The following is an 18,600-nucleotide window of genomic DNA, read 5'->3' on the forward strand; positions in this document are numbered from 1 at the left end:
CGAGATTTCCGGTGGTTTGGGTGCCGGTAAATCGAGAGTTTCCTGTATATGCAAAAGATCCCATGGCACTATTTTGAAGAAGAGCAGGGGCGTTCTCCCCAGTGTACTGGCTAAACCCCTCGACCAACATCTAAAAACAGATGGTCTGGTCATTATCACATTGCTGTTTGTGGGAGCTTGCTGTGTGCAAATTGGCTGCCGTGTTTCCTACATTACAACAGTGACTCCACTTCAAAAGTACTTCATTGGCTGTAAAGCGGTTTGAGGTTGTGAAAGGTGCTGTATGCCTTCACCACACGGGTTGCAGCGGTTCAAGGCGGCGGCTCACCACCACCTTCTCGAGGGCAACTAGGGACGGGCAGTAAATGCTGGCCTTGCCAGTGGCGCCCACATCCCAGAAACAAATTTTTTTTAAATGCAAAAATTTTTTCTATTGGATATCTTGGGTCCAGCTTGAAACCAATGGGCAAATTGCTTTTTAAGAGGATGTTTCTCTTCAAGTGACTAACAGTTTAAGCTGCATGTCCTACCTTGTCCCACAGGTTGAAAGGTGCCTTGCTGTTCATTACTTTGGCTTTGATCGGCACTGGGTGGGCGTTCGTAAAATACATCCTATCGGACAAAGACAAGAAGATCTTCATGATCGTGATTCCTCTACAGGTAAGGAAGGATTAGAAAAGTTGGAACTGGGATTCCTGTTTTTTAAATGTGTGTGGTTTTTGAAGACTGCAATGATTTTTGCAGTAGTGCGTGACATGAATCTGTCATTCATGAAAGAAAGACTTATGAAATAATACTGAGCGGCCTGCGGGTGGCGCTGTCCAGGGAGAGTATAAATACTCAGGCACGGGCCCAGCTTGCGCAGGGCATTCTTAACAGGAACTAGTGAAGGACACAACTAGACCTCCATGTTGTAAAACAGTTGATTAAAGCTTTGTTTAACGCTTAGAACGAGTGCCTAGTAGTTTTCTTACGTCAGTATATAGATGATTTTAAAATTAATTCATGACCTAACCCTTGAAAACATTTTGGGTGTTAGAATTTTTAAATGCCACAAAGGAAATTGTTTCGCATTTGTTTATTATTTTTATTCTCCAATCTCCCCGTCCCCGAGGCATTGATTTTTTGCTGGGGTACCAGTTCCGCAGTCATCTGGACACTCTCTCCCTGGTACCTTGTCAGATCGGCCGTTCGTAAGCTGCACTCTGAGGTTTCAGTGGGCTGTTGTCCTCGGAGATGATGCCGCTCTTGCCCGCCCGCGTTCACTTTCCAGCAGGGCCTCACTGGATCGAGGGACGCTGCAGGAATTGTGGGTGCCATATCTTTTCCCACTGCTCAATAGCTCAGCCTGCCCAGGACGCTGAAGCAAGCTATAGCACCTAAACTGCTGAGCCCACTAACTCAACACAGGGAATCAAACCAAGGAACCGAATGGTCTGTAATGCTCTGCACCACGCTCGGTGTTGCACCAAGCACACGCCGCCGCCTTTTTAATGTAAACTGGTGAACTCGGTAATGATCTGAACAGACGATATCGGTTCCAAGTGATTTGAACCATTTTAGGGGAACAATCCATTGGCGTCCAGGACTAAAACTAACATTCTGAAACTCTGTGGATCTCTTCTTAAAATAATTGTGCAAACATGTTCAGCTGATCAAGTTAGAGCAGAGAAAATCAGCATTAATGGCGTGCTGTTCAAGTGCTGTTCTGGTGACTGAGCAGCAGTAATGATACTACAGGAAACTCTTTATTATCCGGCACCAACGGGACCGGCGTGGTGCCGGTTTATCAAAAAGTCCGGATTACAGAGAGGTGTAGGTGAAAGGTACGAGAGCTCCGTACACAGCAACAAATCCAGGCTTCCCTGTTGCTTAGCAACATGTGCAGGAACTCCGGCCACAGACACTTAGCAACAAGTGCACAAACCCCAGTTACACAGCCACAGATCCAGGAACTGCCACTAATATGAAGTAAAACTTATCTGAACCTACTCCTGAATTTTGCTGGTTAACAGAGATTTCTGGCTATTTAGGTGCCGGTTAAGAGAGTTTCCTGTACGTGTGATGCTCCTTAGTTTGTACTTTTGGAGGCAGTGGGGAGGGACAGGTAAGGTTGCGGACATTACTCATTTGTGGGCGGTTCACTAACATTGCTGTTCAGGTCTTCACCCCACTTCGTACAGTTCGGATCGAAGGTTAGAATTGCAGTGAGCTTTGCCCCATGATTTGTTGTGCAGTGTTAGACAATTGAAAACATCTTCGAATCTTGCGAGGGACTTTAAAATGGTGGGACGGGGCTGCTGTGCTAACAGAATGGTCCGAAGGTGGGCTTGTGTCAGCGATTTTTCTCCAAATGACGAGTTTCAGAAGTGCTCCACATTTAAGAAGTACTTGGATAGGCACTCGAAGTGCTGTAACCTACAGGGCTACGGACCAAGTGCTTGAAAGTGGGATTAGGGTGGATAGCTCTTTGCCGGCACGGACAAGATGGGCCGAATAGCCTCCTTCTGTGCTGTAAATTTCTATGATTCCACTCCTGTATACCCCAAGGGAAGGACGTTGAACCCAGTGCTGCCTGCCTATTCAGATGGACTTTAAGAATCCCATAGCACCACTGCACCAAAGAGCGGAGAGGTCTCCGCGTGCCCTGACCAATATTGCTGCATTAACCACCACCAAAAACATAGGTTAACTGGCCAGTCATCCGGTGTCTGCTGGTGCAGAATGATTCTCATTTGCCAGTGTAACAATCAAACATGATAAAGCACTTTCTAAATCGAGCATTATGTGATTCTTTCCACAATGTCTCTATCATTGGCTGAGGTATGGACCAGAAAAAACAGATTAAAAATATAAAGTTGGGTAAAAACAATTGGCTCAAAATAGGGTAGCTGTAAAAAGAAATGTCCTCGGGTGATATAGAATGGGCACCTCAAGGATTGTTATAGAAACATAAAAACATAGAAGATAGGAGCAGGAGTAGGCCATTCGGCCCCTCGAGCCTGCTCCGCCATTCAATGCGATCATGGCTGATCATCCAAATTCAGTACCCTGTCCCTGCCTTCTCCCCATATCCCTTGATCCCTTTAGCCTTAAGAAATATATCCAACTCCTTCTTGAATATATTTAATGAATTGGCCTCTACTGCCTTCTGTGGTAGAGAATGCCACAGCTTCACCACTCTCTGGGTGAAGAAGTTCCTCCTCATTTCTGTCCTAAAAGGCCTACCCCTTATCCTTAGACTGTGACCCCTGGTTCTGGATTCCCCGACCATCGGGAACATCCTCCCTGCATCTAGTCTGTCCAGTCCTGCCAGAATTTTATAAGTTTCAATGAGATCCCCTCTCATTCTTCTAAACTCCAGCGAGTACAAGCCCAATCGACCCAATCTCTCCTCATACGTCATTCCTGCCATCCCAGGTATCAGCCTGGTGAATCTTCGCTGAACTCCTTCCATGGCAAGAATATCCTTCCTCAGATAAGGCGACCAAAACTGCACACAATACTCAAGGTGTGGTCTCACCAAGGCCCTGTACAACTGCAGCAAGACATCCTTGTTCTTGTACTCAAACCCTCTCGCTATGAAGGCCAACATACCATTTGCCGCCTTAACCGCCTGCTGCACCTGCATGCTTACCTTCAGTGACTGGTGCACAAGGACACCCAGGTCTTGTTGCACTTCCCCTTCTCCCAATCTATTGCCATTCAGATAATCTGCCTTCCTGTTTTTGACACCAAAGTGGATAACCTCACTATTGGGGGGCCCGTGCTATTTATATGTTTTAACTCAAACATAATCACTTGGGCAAGATTGCTAAGCAAAATGGCACATTTGCAGATGGTGCCAAAAGAGGCGGGGCAAATGAGGATGTCCACGCCGGCCATCAAGCCCTGTCTATTCTAATCCCATTTTCCAGCACTTGGTTCGTAGCCTTGTATGCTATGGCGTTTCAAGTGCTCATCTAAATGCTTCTTGACTGTTGTGAGTCTTTCAGGCAGTGAGTTCCAGATTCCAACCACCCTCTGGGTGAAAAAGTTTTTCCTCAAATCCCCTCTAAACCCCCTGCCCCTTACCTTGAAACTATGCCCCCTGGTTATTGACCCCTCTACTAAGGGGAAAAGTTCCTTTCTATCTACCCTATCTATGCCCCTCATAATTTTGTACACCTCAATCAGGACCCCCTCAGCCTTCTCTGCTCTAAGGAAAACAATCCCAGCCTGTCCAGTCTCTCTTCATAGCTGAAGCGCTCCAGCCCAGGTAACATCCTGGTGAATCTCCTCTGCACTCTCTCCAATGCAATCACATCCTTCCTATAGTGTGACGACCGGAACTGCACAAAGTATTCCAGCTGTGGCCTAACTAGCGTTTTGTACAGCTCCATCATAACCTCCCTGCTCTTGCCTTCATTAGCCAAGGCATAGAATATAAGTATCCCATATGCCTTTTTAACCACCTAATCTACCTGTCCTGCTGCCTTCAGGGATCTCTGTACATGCACAACAAGGTCCCTCTAATCCTCTGTCCTTCCTAGGGTCCTACCATTCATTGTGTATTCCTTTGCCTTGTTAGTCCTCCCAAAATGCATCACCTCACACTTTTCAGGGTTAAATTCCATTTGCCACTGTTCTGCCCATCTGACCAACCCGTCTATATCGTCCTGTAGCCTGAGGCTTCCCTCCTCGCTATTTACAACTCCACCAATTTTCGTGTCATCTGCAAACTTACTGATCATACCTCCTACATTCATATCTAAATCATTAATGTACACTACAAACAGCAAAGGACTCCGCACCGATCCCTGCGGTACACCACTGGACACAGGCTTCCAGTCACAAAAGCAACCCTCGGCCATCACCCTCTGCCTCTTGCAACCAACTGGGAAGGATTTAAATCTCGAGTGACTGGGCCAGTAGGTGGCAGATGCAGTGCAATTTAGGGCTGGTGTTTGCACTGTGCTCCTACAGTACGTGGTGACAGCACAGACACCCGGCTTGACTGCTTGTGTGTGTGTAAAACTTTCCTCAGACCAACTGCTGTGCAACTACTAATTCATCTAAACTTTTACTAAATAAAAATGGATGCATATATTCTTTGGGAGGACAATGCTGGAGAGTGTGAAAAAGTTAAATGTCTTTTTTTGTGTCTCAAGGTGTTGGCAAATACAGCCTACATCATCATCGAGTCGACTGAAGAGGGTACGAGTGATTATGCCTTGTGGAAGGAAATCCTGTTCCTAGTGGATCTTATTTGCTGTGGAGCGATCCTGTTTCCTGTTGTTTGGTAAGGATTCTTGTTGAAGCTCGGGGATGTGCAACCCAGAGAAAACGCATGTGCAAAAAATCTAATGTTTCCCCACCTTAAAATCTCGGTTTTCACGTGATGCCGTCCCGCAGCACGCGTGCAAGTGTCTCGTCGAGTGTGCAAAATCCGAATGCGAGTGGCTACATGTTGTGACAGCAGAGAAGGCCGCATTCTGTGCGAGTGTAAAACTGCAACTCTCCTCCAACTGGCTCCTAATTCACACTGCCTTATCTCTTCAAAAACGAATGCATCTTTTCCAAATTCTTTGGTCATTCCATTTTAGGTTTATCTGTATTAATTTTTTTTAATGAATTTGTCTGCTTTCATTGAAAGAAAAAGTTGCATTTCTGGATTGCGATTTTGGACATAGGATGATCCCCACAGCAGGGAATAGGCTGGAGAGTATATTGGAATCCTGCCTTGGAGTGGAGCCCCGATGTATTAGATGTGTTTTCTCTGTTATCTGTAAAGGTGTTTCAAGAAAAGTTATTACTCAGAATAAGTGACATACTTGTATGGATGAAACGCCACAAGAAAAATCATTCGTGCAGCGTATAAAATGAATTATATCATATAAGATTTACAACACAGAAACAGGCCATTCGGCCCAACAGCATGCTACTTCAAACCCATTCTTGGTCATGACCAGGAATGTGACCTTTGGCCTGAAAGTTGGATTTTCCCTTCATGGCTTCACTCCCCTTGTGGGCCCAGAGCTTAGTGTTTATAAGCATCTATCTGCTTTAAACATTGACCAGAACTAAAAGGGTACAACTATCAGGAAAGACAGAACAGGCTGGGGCTCTTTTCTCGAGAAAAGAGAAGGCTGAGGGGTGACCTCCTAGAACTCTTTAAAATTATGAAGGGGTTTGATAGGGTAGACGTAGAGATGTTTCCACTTGTGGGGGGAGACCAGAGCGAGGGGGCCGTCCATATAAGATAGTCACTGATAAATCCAATAGGGAATTCGGGAGAAACTTCTTCATCCAGAGAGTGGGGAGAATGTGGTTGAGGCAAAGAGTGAATAACATTAAAGTAGAAGCTCGATAAGTACGTGAGGGAGAAAGGAATAGAAGGAGATGTTGATGGGGCGAGATGAAGAGGGGTGGGAGGAGGCTCGTGTGGAGCATAAACACCGGCACGGACCAGTTGGGCCGAATGGCCCGTTTCTGGGTTGTAAAATTCGATGTAATTCTTTATATAATATGTGAGGAGGGGGCACCACGCTTTAGGAAGGACGTGAAGGCTTTGGAGAGGGTACAGAAAAGATTTACTAGAATGGTTCCAGGGATGAGGGATTACAGTTACATGGATAGACGTGGAGAAGCTGGGGCTGCTCTCCTTCAAGCAGAGAAGGCTGAGAGGAGATTTGATAGAGATGTTTAAAATCATGAAGGGTTTCGATAGTGTAAATAAAGAGAAACTGTTTTTGATGGCCGAAGGCCCAGATTTAAGGTGATTGGCAAAAGAACCAGAGGCGACATGAGGAAAATCCTTTTTACGCAGCGAGTGGTTAGGATTTGGAATGCATTGCCTGATAGGGCGGTGGATATAGTTTCATTAGTAGCTTCCAAAAAGGAATTGGATAAATACTTGATGGAGGAAAAAATTGCAGGGATATGAGGAAAGAGCGGGGGAGCGGGACTAACTGAATTGCTCTTTGAAAGTGCCGGTGCAGACTCGATGGGCCGAATGGCCTCCTTTTGTGCCATGCTATTCTAGGAGAGCTGAGAGTTTTTCGGGATGTCATTTTGTGCCATTGCAGAAGCTGTGGCGCTCCCTTTGGTAGCCAGAAATGGGCACTGCCACAGTGCAGTTAACTGATTTCTCGCAGGTCTGTTTGGAAACTTTATCGCTGATTATCTGTACACCCCTGCTCTCAACCAGCAGATCCAGACCGTGGACCTGTGAATTGTTCAAGGGGTCGGCAATCCCATAGTGGTCTGTCTCCCTCAGTCCCAGTCCTGTGTGGAGTTGCCTCGTGTGCTTTCTATTTTCTGATATGCCCATAAATCAGGTTGTGTAGGTCCGATGTGCCTGGCAAGGTCATTCGAATTGTTGACTTTTTTTTAAGAAAAAGAAGGGAACTTCACTGATTAAAACTTCATTTCTGTTCTCTTTTGTATTTTTCAGGTCGATCAGGCACTTGCAGGACGCCTCAAGCACAGACGGTAAAGGTAATTTTGACCACGTCTAACAGTTAACTGGAAGGCGATAGCGGGTCGTAAGAATTAGGAGCAGGAGTAGGCCATTCGGCCCCTCGAGCCTGCTCCACCATTCAATGAGATCATGGCTGATCTTCTACCTCAACTCCACTTTCCCGCCCGATCCCCATATCCCTTGATTCCCTTAATATCCAAAAATCTATCGATCTCTGTCTTAAATATACTCAACGACTGAGCCTCCACAGCCCTCTGGGGCAGAGAATTCCAAAGATTCACAACCCTCTGAGTGAAGAAATTTCTCATCTCAAAATGGCCGACCCCCTAGTTCTAGACTCCCCAGCAGGGGAATCATCCACCCAGTTTGAATCATCCAAACATTCTTGATCTCAGTGAGCGAGTGACTCCATTCTTATTGGGCCTATTTAGCAAACTGGTACCAATGCAGTGCAGGTGGTACGACATTACTGCCAGTACACTTGTGTGATGTGCTACTTTTGTGATGCACTTAAACTTTTCCTTTTTTTTCCTGGCCAACTTTCTCTCCTTCCCATCTCCTTGTGGCTTTGACCCCTTGCTTTGGGTATGGTTCCGCAGGCAACAGTCGCACTCTGGCGCTTGGGTCCAAGTGGCTGTTCTTCGTTGTGTGTGTGGGCCTCGATAGTGAGTGGCCCAGCAGGATACTGAACCTGGGGAGTAAATCACAGCTGAGCCCGGGACCTGTCCTTACCGGGTGGCCACAGACGCACACTTCCAGCAGACATTGCTGATTGCACGATGAGAACACTTTGGGGGAAAAATTCAGTTGTTTGCGCCTCCCGTTAGTGCCTTAAGAGGGCGCCAATTGGGGCACAAAGCAACTAGAGGACGGGCGCGGCGACGTTTGCGCCGCTCGCGAAATGAACTAGACATTTTGCGGTGGCGCTAAACACTTCCGCCACGATCTCCTGCGCCGGCAGATTGTGACGTCATTCGAGTGCACAGCGCCCCGGACCGGATATTGAGTGGCGCCCCCCTGCCTTACCGCCTGCCGTTAGCAACGACAGGTTGAGGGGAGCGTTTTGCAGTCAGAAGCGACTGGGGGAGCGCTATTTAAAGGTGACTGCTTCCTGCCTTTTTTTGTCAGTGACATTTTTGCACCACGCAGTCAGAAAGAGAGAGAGAGACTTCTGGAGAGATTCAACGCTGTGAAGGAGTTTTGGGTACTGAGCAGCACTTTGCAGGTTTATTTTGATTTGCTCTTCCTTGCCTCGCCAGTGTTCTGAGGTAGCGCCTCGCTCCTCGGCCGTTGTGCCTTAAGACAGGTGTGAAGCGCCTGATTTAACGCTCCAATCACCTCCAGGGGCGATAAAAGCCAAGTTTGCTGTCGGAGGCGATAATTAGTGCCAGGCGCTGAATTTTGCGCACGGCCGATGACGGTGCCCCAAAAGGGGCAATACCGAATTTTTCCCCCTATGTCCTTATCTCCCTTACCCAGGGACACTAGATCCGCCAGCTCAGCACAGATAGAAGCCGGGGGCTTTCCTGATCTCTCTGGCTCTGATGCTCACATATCATAGTCATTGGGACACCTGTCACCCAACCCAAGTGAAAAGAAAGCCTTGTTTTTCTACAGCACCCTTCATGACCCCAGGACATCCCAAAGCGCTTTACAACCAATGAAGTATTTTTGAAGTGTAGTCACTGTTGTAATGTAGGAAACACGACCACCAATTTGCGCACAGCAAGCTCTCACAAACAGCAACGTGATAATGACCAGATCATCTGTTTTAGTGATGATGGTTGAGGGATAAATATTGGCCCCAGGACACCGGGGAGAACTCCCCCCAGCTCCTCTTCCAAATAATGCCATGGGATCTTTTACGTCCACCTGAGAGGGCAGATGGGGCCTCGGTTTACCGTCTCATCCGAAAGACGGCACCTCCGACAGTGCCGCGCTCCCTCAGCACTGCACTGGAGTTTTATGCCCAAGTCTCTGGAGTGGGACTCGAGCCCACAACCTTCGGGAGGCGAGAGAGCTGCCCACTGAGCCACAGTTCAGAGATGGTCTAATCTCTGTCTGTATATTGACCAAGGAAGGTTCCTGTTCAAAGACGGTGGTCATGAGAAGATGAGAAATAGGAGCGGGAGCAAGCCGTACGGCCCCTCGAGCCTGCTGAGCTCATGGCTGACCTACCTCAACTCCGCCTTCCCGCTCTATCCCCATAGCCCTTGATTTCCTTAGCGTTCAAAAATCTATCGATCTCCGCCTTGAATATATTCAATGATTCAGCATCCACAGCTCTTTGGGGCAGAGAATTCCAAAGATTCACCACCCTCTGAGTGAAGAAATTCCTCCTCATCTCAGTCCTAAATGGCCGACCCCTTATCCTGAGACTGTGACCCCTAGTTCTAGACTCTCCAGCCAGGGGGAAACAGCCTCTCAGCATCTACCCTGTCAAGCCCTCAAGATTTTATGTCTCCATAAACTAAAGAATTTTATGGTCCAATTGGTCTCGGCAGTAGGAAGGGGGAGAAAATCAGCCAGTGTTCCTGCTCGTGATCGCTATTTCACAGTACAGGAAACTCTCGTTTAAACGGCACCTAAATATCCGGAATTCTCTTATTAACCGGCAAAATTCTCACTCCGAAAACAACATCTCAATAACCGGCAATGTTGCCGAGTCCGAGTCTCCCGCAGTGGCCGAGTTAGTCAGTGGGGGTAGTTTGCCAAACTGCCACTACTCGGCTTCTTGGTGCTGTCGGAAGTCCGAACACCTCAATACCCCTGTAACAGGATTCTGACTCTCCCGCGCTGCCGGTAGTCTCTTCTGATCCCCCATTTTATAGGGGTACTGTGTGTCTCCCACGCTGCTGGTAGTCATTGCATTGCATTACCCTCAACTGGCAGTACTGTACTTAATCAAGCATCTTCCACCATCCATTTAACACAACATTCTGTAGGTGAGTACCCAATCACTGTATACTGCACATTTCTTGGTTTTTAAATTTTTCTTTGTTAAAAATAGCCTCGGTAGATAACCCTCTCCGTCATCCGGAAATTTTGATCAACCGGCAACACGGTGCCGGATACCAAAGAGTTTCCTGTACTTATTAGAAGCATGCGTATGATGATGGTTTGTGATGCTCCTGTAGTTGAATATTGGACCAATACCCATTGTGCACGGTCACTTGGAGGAGCTGCCAGTCATGGGCAGGCACCGCAGTCTGAGCCTTTGTCCTTGGAGGAGAACCGGTTAACGGGAACTAAGAGGGGTATTTTACTGTATATTATAACTGAGAAAAATCGTAGAACTGGTGTAATGAAGTCTGGATAATCTTCACTGGTTTTACTTTCCTTCCTGATTTTTATCTGCAGCTGCAATGAGTCTGGCCAAATTGAAACTCTTCAGGCATTTTTATGTCATGGTAGGTACATATACTGTGTTCACGTTTGGGTTGCTGGGTATATGTGCTGTGTGGGATTGAGTGTGTGTTTTTTTTTGGATATTGTTCAGCAGTGCGAGAGCGCTGCTGGAAGACCATTTCCAGATATAGGAGCAGCATTTAAGTCTCGGACGGACAGACTTGGGTTTTATAAAAGAGTTAAGAGTGAAAGGAATGTTTGGCATTGGAAAGTTAATTCAGCTTTTTGGAGGCAGGTTTTGCAGTGCGTGGGCGTGGCAGTTCCATTTGAGTTTGCAGGAGTTAGTGAGGCCAGGAACATCCATAGATGAGGAGCCCTCAAAGGTAAGCAGTGGTAGTTGTAGGTTAGACTTGAGCAACAAGTCCTCTTCCCCCTTTTGTGGATATCCTGGCTGGTGACCTTTCAATGGAGTTTAGAAGAATGAGGGGTGATCTCATTGAAGCGTATAACATTCTTAAGAGGGCTTGACAGGGCAGATGCTGAGAGGTTGTTTCCCCATAGCTGGGGGTCTAGATCTAGGGGGGTCACAGTCTCGGGATAAGGGGTCGGCCATTTAAGACTGAGATGGGGAGGAATTTCTTCACTCAGGGTTGGTGAATCTTTGGAATTCTCTACCCCAGAGGGCTGTGGAGGCTGAATCACTGAGTATGTTCAAGGCTGAGATCGATAGATTGTTGGACTCTAGGGGAATCGAGGGATATGGGGATAGAGCGGGAAAGTGGAGATGAGGTAGAAGATCAGCCATGATCTTATTGAATGGCGGAGCAGGCTCAAGGGGCCGAATGGCCCACTCCTGCTGATAATTCTTGTGTTCTTATGCGGTGGGGGTGGTGGTGAATGGGATGGACCAGTATGTATTCTGTGAATTCTAGGTCTCTCTGTTTCTAATAATTGTCATTTTTCTTTTCAAAGATTGTTTGCTACATATATTTCACCAGGATCATCGCTATTCTTCTCAAATTCACTGTCCCATTTCGGTGGCAGTGGATGTATAATGTAAGTAAGAGCTAATCGTCTCATGGTTAAGATCAGCACTGATTTGTGGGTTGTAGGTTAGTTATGTGCAGGGGGTCAGTGTAACGACAGAATGGTGAAATATGCCCGTCTTAGTCTGACAGAGGTGGAGGAAAGTTATCAAGGGGCAGTCTATCTCCCCAAGCTACTGGAAGTTGGAATTTTTGGTGTCAAGTGTTTTAAACGAGGTTAATGCAATAGAGATGTGTCCACAACAAAACTGGGACAGCAGTTGTCGGCATTGTGCTCTAAAATAGCGGTATATATGGAAATCACTAAGGTTTTGTCTTGTAATTTTTTTAAACTTTTGGATTATCAATTTGTGTCCAAGGAGCTTCCATCACGGCTTCCAAGGGCTCTTTTTTGGCCTGATTTTCTTGCTAAGGAAAACTGCAAGAATGGCTCCAAGTATAAAGGGAATGCACTTTGAGGACTACTGTTATTTTTTTTAACTCTACACCCCAACAACTGACATAAGAAACATAAGCAGGAGTAGGCCAATTGGCCCCTCGTGCCTGAAATCGGTGAGGTCGAGGTCAAGTAGGTTTTTCCCTTGTGTTGGTTCTCGCCACCTGTCGCAGGCCCAGACTATGTCAGCAGTGGTGCTACCGAGCAACTCTTGGTGATGGACATTGAAGTCCCCCACCCAGAGTACATTCTGCTACTCAGTGCTTCTTCCAAGTGGTGTTGGATTCATCAGCTGAGGGAGGGCGGTAGGTGGTAATCAGCAAGTCCAGAGTCAATGTTGAGGACTCACAGGGCCACTCCTTCTCAACTGTATACCACTGTGTCTGCTGGTGGGACAGACCAGGTAAGGACGGCAGATTTTCTTCCCTAAAGGACCGTAGTGAACTGGATGTTCTGGGGTTATTGCGACTAATAACTGGGGTTATTACGACAATCCGATAGTTTCATGGTTACCATTACTAGCTTTTTATTCCAGATTTATTTAATTAACTGAATTTAAATTCCCCAGTGGGATTTGAACTTGTGTCTCTGGATTACTAGCCCAGTGACATTACCACCATGCTACCGTTCCCGGTACTTGTATAGTGCCTTTTAACATAGAGAAACATCCCAGGAGGGGTGGGGGAAACTGATGAGAAAAAGGAGAGTTTAGAAAGGGTGAAACAGGTTGGGTTTTAAGGAGGGCCTAAGAGGAGGAGGAGGAAAGTGGAGGTTCAGTGCAGGAATATCAAGATTTGGGACAGGGGTGACTGAAGGAATGGTGGAGACTCGCCATGCTCGTTATTTCGATCTAGGGCTGTGGGCGTGACAAGTGTTGTGGGTGGAGCCGGCTTCCAGCGCGATGGTTTTTAAACCAACGTTAAAGATGGCGGAAACGCGATTCGCACTCAGCGTAACTTGCGCTTGAAATTCCTCGATCCTTTACGCTGGTTTGGCCGATTTCTGGCAAATTGTGCCGGTAAAACCAGCGGAGACTCTCGTCCCTGATCTTTTCGCCATCTTAATTTTATGGTGTTTTCAATTTTAATTTCTCTTAGTTTCTGGTGGAGGTGTCGACGTTGGTGTTCTTTGTGCTGACCGGGTACAAGTTCCGACCAGCTTCCAACAACCCCTACCTCCAGCTCCCACAGGAGGAGGAGCATGTCACAATGGATGAAGTGTAAGTAACTGGACCCTGCTCACTGTCGCAATTGATCAGAAATCATGGTCTACATCAGTAACAACAGCTGGCCATTGCAGATTAAATGAGAAGAGATATATATATATTTTACACGAATACACACCATGATGAATTTACAAGCCAGTTGGTTTCCTGTCGCCCATCAATATGTAACCAGCTTTAAGCCACAGCCGACTGTTCCAATAACTCCTCTCTGCCTCCAGCACATTTTAACACTTCTTTAGATAAATGGTGAATCCTAATTAAATTTTAAGAAAGCCCTAGGATCTGCAACACGCTGCCTGAAAGGGCGGGTGGAAACAGTAACTTTCAAAAGGAAATTGGATAAAAACTTAAAGGAAACGTTTGCAGGGCTCTGGGGAAAGAGCAGGGTGGATGTTGTGACTAATTGGAGAGCTCTTTCAAAGAGCCGGCACAGACTCGATGGGCTGAATGGCCGCCTCCTGTGCTGTGTGATTCACAAATATGTGCCCAGGATGGGCAGAGGCAGTGTATGAGTAACTATAGATCTATTTAATTCATTTTGCGTTCACCTGAGAGAGCAGACGGGGCCTCAGTTTAACGTCTCATCTGAAAGACGGCACCTCTGACAGTGCGGCACTCCCTCAGTACTGCACTGGGAGCGTCAGCCTGGATTACGTGCTGGAGTTACTTTGCGTCTTAACAGCTCCATGTTGGTACATTTGTGCTGCTTTGACAAAAAAATCTGACACAAAAGTCCTAATATAACGGTAATGTGAGCTGCAGACTGAGCTTAGGTCTGTGTGGTGACACGTGACTCTGGCAAAACAGCATACAGCTCGGACGGTGCCATCAATGGCTCATCGATATGTGTTTTCTTTACTAGACTGACTGAATCGGGTTTGCTGGAAAGCGTAACCAAAGTGAAGAAGACCAGCAATGGGAAAGAACAAATGCGGGATTCCTCAGTATGAAACTTGGCAGCTTAGGATTGGTAGTTACCAAGGAAACGAGGCCTACTTAGGTCTGCACGTGGACATTGGGAGAAGGAACTGGGTGCAGGAATTCTAAATGGATAAAATGTGTTGGTAAATACTGGATTCCTGTTGCAATTCCTGTTATATAACTGTTAGAAAGCAAATAAATGTGACTGTTTGACCTGTATATATGTAATACATATAAGATATATCTTTATATAACACAGTACATTGGAGTATTCTCCTTCTGAAGCTTTATGACCAAACTGTTGGTGTAAGTGGAAAGCAGAGTTTTGACTCGGTGATGTGGCAGATAAACTTAATTTACTGTTCGAAGCAGTTTTCCTTTTTAGAGTTTTTGTAGCTCTCTCCCCTCTCGTGTTGCTGTTCTTTTGACAGAATGTCAGAGTGCTTTTTAACTGCAAATCGCTCCACTCGGTCATAGTCAACCAGACAGGGAGGGTGTGCATCTCATGGCGTGGAATAGCATCTGCTTAGCCTCTCCCTTTATGCACAAGGCCCTGTACCTTTTTATGGATCCTGCACGTGCAAACGAGCTCTCTTGACTGGTTCAGAAGGACCACGAGCCCCACACAAACTCCTCAGTCTCTAGCCTAAAGCCATGGGTGAGATTCTCGCACGGAGAGCCTGAACTGAAACACGCCATCGCACCGTGTGAGACTACTCTCTCTTTAGTTTGTGGCTATTGTACAGCAGGTGTTGGGGAAAGTAATCCAGAACACATTGGACCATTTTGATCTTTTACCTGCATCTAATAACGTCACATCAACAAAAATAAAGCTTTTCTTTGGAGGGGAGGGGGCTCAGTGGGAGGAGGGCTGGGGGGGGGGGGGGGCGGGGAAAAGAGTGTTAAAAATCCAACTTCCGAAATAATTGTCATCGCGGGAGAAGGGACGGAAATTGGTTCGCTGACTTCCAGAAGCAGAGGAGAGGCACTTTTCCTTGCGGTCTCTCGGGTACTTGCGTATGGAATGCTGGCGCAGTTCGGCTGGGCATGGATTTTGTCCGTTTAACCCTAATCGCCTCACAGCGGTGCTAACTCAGTTTTACTCCTGATCCCCCCAGAGCATTGTTTAAAGATGACCCATTTTGTAACGTAGTTTTCTTTCTGCAGTGCAGCACTGTGGTGAACTTTTGATTTGCTTTTCCTGTTTTAGAGAGGGTTTGAGTGCTTGCACCTGGCCAGTGTGACGAGGAAATGATAACTTGTGTAAAAATTGATGTTTATAAGAAAATTGTATGTGGGTATAAATATTTATGTAATGATTTTCTTACTGCCCTGTGTAGAATTTATATTTAAGAAAAAGCCTTTATGCTTTTAAATTTACATTCCCAGTGCTCAAATTACGGGATTCTTGAAGAATTGTTCAAATCAATTTTATTATTTTTGTTTTTTCTTCCCCGTCGCCTTTTCTCTCGCTCGCTTACTCTCTCACACACGCGCTCTCTCTCGCGCTGAATGTTGTTGGGCTACAGTTCGTTGGGAGCCTACCAAGTGACCATCCTTGTGTGAGGTTGGATAGTGACTGTTGGGTAGCTTGTTTGACTTCCGTTGGGGAGGGCACCACCATCGAGCCAGATCCTGTTCTCACCAAACGTCAACACGCGTGCCTTTTCCAGTAGTACAATCTCGATGGTTACTTGTCGACCAAGATAGCCTCTGTCTCTGGCTGGCAATCTCAGACAGCGCAGTGGCATCGCTACACCTGTGTCTTATACCCATATGGCGCTATGATGTCCTCGTGGTACAACTTACCGCATAGCAGCCGACCCAGACTTGTAGAGAGAATGTAAAAGCAATAATCAATGGCATAGTTTTCTATAGTTTCTAACTCCGCCCATTGTACATATTTGTTTTAGAACTTGGAACCAGTTACAATTATATTCTTTTTGGAGCCCCAGAATTGAGATGCCTGCTGTGTATTTATTTTCTCCGTATAAATAAGTTTATGTTTTGAAATGATTCACCGTTGCTGTAACTAGGTTTTAATTTTAACAAAAATAAACTCTGCTGTGTCTCACTGGATCCAAGACTCCGTCGTTGCTGCTGTATCGCGGGAGTCTTAAATCTGTCTGGAGTTGAGGAAAGGCCTGTGCGGCTTTGAAGCCACCTCGAGACCGTGTGTTAGTTAGATTTTCCAACTCGATCCGGTGTAAAACCTGCATTGCGGATCGTCCTCCCGTTCTAGAAACCGCACGATTATCGTGAATGACGTATGAGGAGAGATTGGGTCGATTGGGCTTATACTCGCTGGAGTTTAGAAGAATGAGAGGAGATCTCATTGAAACTTATAAAATTCTAACAGGACTAGACAGGCTAGATGCAGGAAGGATGTTCCCGATGGTCGGAGAGTCCAGAACCAGGGGTCACAGTCTGATAAGGGGTAAGCCATTCAGGACTGAGATGAGGAATTTCTTCACCCAGAGAGTGGTGAACCTGTGGAATTCTCTACCACAGAAGGCAGTGGAGGCCAATTCATTAAATATATTCAAGAAGGAGTTAGATATATTTCTTAAGGCTCAAGGGATATGGGGGGAAAGCAGGGACAGGGTACTGAATTTGGATGATCAGCCATGATCGCATTGAATGGCGGAGCAGGCTCGAGGGGCCGAATGGCCTACTCCTGCCTTCTATGTATCTATGTATCATTCTGTTGATTCCAATGGCAAGGAACATCAGGCAGATCCTATAACGGGCGGAGGAATCACAGCCCCAGTTTTACACCTGATCAAGTTGAAATTCTACCCACCCCCTGTGTATACTTAAATAACAGCTTTCATTTTCAGGGAAAGATGGGTGCTGGGTTTTGTTTTGATTGTTTCCTTAAATTTATAATTTTTTAAAAAACATCTGCACACCAATTTATTTTCTAGACTCTTAATACAAAAGCAAAATACTGCGGATGCTGGAAATCTGAAATAAAAACAGAACATGCTGGAACCACTCAGCAGGCCAGGCAGCATCCGTGGAGAGAGAAACAGAGTTAACGTTTCAGGTCTGGGACCCTTCATCAGAACTGGAAAAAGCTGGAGATGTAACAGATATTAAGCAGGTGGGGGGGGGGGGCGGTTTAGGAGGGAAGGAAGGAATGGAAAGAACATACTGTACTTGTGTAAGAGGCAGGAAAGATAAAATGTTGCAAATGGGAATGGCAAAAATCATACAGCATGAAAAATGGGGGCAGGGATTATTATCTGAAACTCTTGAGTCCGGCAGGCTGTAAAGTGCCTAATCGAAAGATGAGGTGCTGTTCCTCAAGCTTACGTTGAGCTTCATTGGAACAATGTAATAGGCTGAGGACAGAGAGATCAGAGTGGGAGTGAAGCGGAGAATTAAAGTGACAGGTGACCGGAAGCTCGGGGTCACCCTTCACAGAATCACCGAATCCCCACAGTGCAGATAGAGGCCATTTCGGCCCATCGAGCCTGCACCGACACATATCCCACCCTATCCCTGTAACCCCACGTATTTAATCCCCTAACACTAAGGGTCAATTTATCATAGCCAAATCAACCTAACCCGCACATCATTGGACTGAATGGAGGTGTTCCGCAAAGCGATCACCCAATCTGCGTTTGGTCTCCCCAGTGTTGAGGAGACCGCATTGCGAGCAGCGAATACAATATACTAAATTGCAAGAAGTACAAGTAAATCGCTGTTTCACCTGGAAGGGGTGTTTGGGGCCCTGGACAGTGGACTGTGAACACTCTTCCCTTCCCATCCCCCACAAACTGCACAAGCTGCACATGAACAAACACATCCTTTATTTGAACAAATACTGGTTTACAGCAGCGACCGTGGTTTAATCTTCAGATAACACAATTTTGATTCCCGGCAATGCAGAACACCTAGCGCTATTCTATCCTCCTTTCGCAAGTGAAAGGAACAGAACACTAAATTCACGGCTACCATTTTGCTTAAAAATAGCAAACAGAGGGGGAAAAAAATGCACAAGTGTTCAAGGGGAAGCTGCTTCTAAAGTGCAACTTTCAAATCTTTTCCGCAGTACTGCAGAATTGCTTGTTGCTACACTGAACGCTGTACTCAGAAAGTTGCTCGTCTCACTTGTTAGAAGAACTGGAGGCCAGGGAGGTGCATCCTGGAATTT

The 18,600-nt window shown here is 46.3% G+C and overlaps 1 protein-coding gene across 4 annotated transcripts in view; it reads left to right on the forward strand.

Moving 5' to 3' along the window:
* The window catches only part of LOC147097718 (protein GPR108-like), a 47,573-nt gene extending 31,056 nt beyond the window's left edge, over nt 1-16,517 (forward strand). For 3 of the 4 annotated variants that reach the window (XM_085971750.1, XM_085971751.1, XM_085971752.1), the window contains exons 12-18: nt 543-660; nt 5,151-5,281; nt 7,436-7,479; nt 10,823-10,872; nt 11,783-11,866; nt 13,390-13,511; nt 14,380-16,517. In XM_085971750.1, coding sequence (XP_085827876.1) covers nt 543-660; nt 5,151-5,281; nt 7,436-7,479; nt 10,823-10,872; nt 11,783-11,866; nt 13,390-13,511; nt 14,380-14,467 — 637 coding nt within the window. In that variant the 3' untranslated portion in view covers nt 14,468-16,517. Of the gene's footprint in view, nt 1-542; nt 661-5,150; nt 5,282-7,435; nt 7,480-10,822; nt 10,873-11,782; nt 11,867-13,389; nt 13,516-14,379 lie in introns of those variants that run through there. The other variant, XM_085971753.1, reaches the window with a different exon arrangement.
* Nucleotides 16,518-18,600: the final 2,083 nt, after the last annotated feature.

The sequence above is a fragment of the Somniosus microcephalus genome, chromosome 31 (assembly GCF_052327205.1).
Source record: "Somniosus microcephalus isolate GS21.2 chromosome 31, FLI_Smic_1.0, whole genome shotgun sequence".
Lineage (NCBI taxonomy): Eukaryota > Metazoa > Chordata > Chondrichthyes > Squaliformes > Somniosidae > Somniosus > Somniosus microcephalus.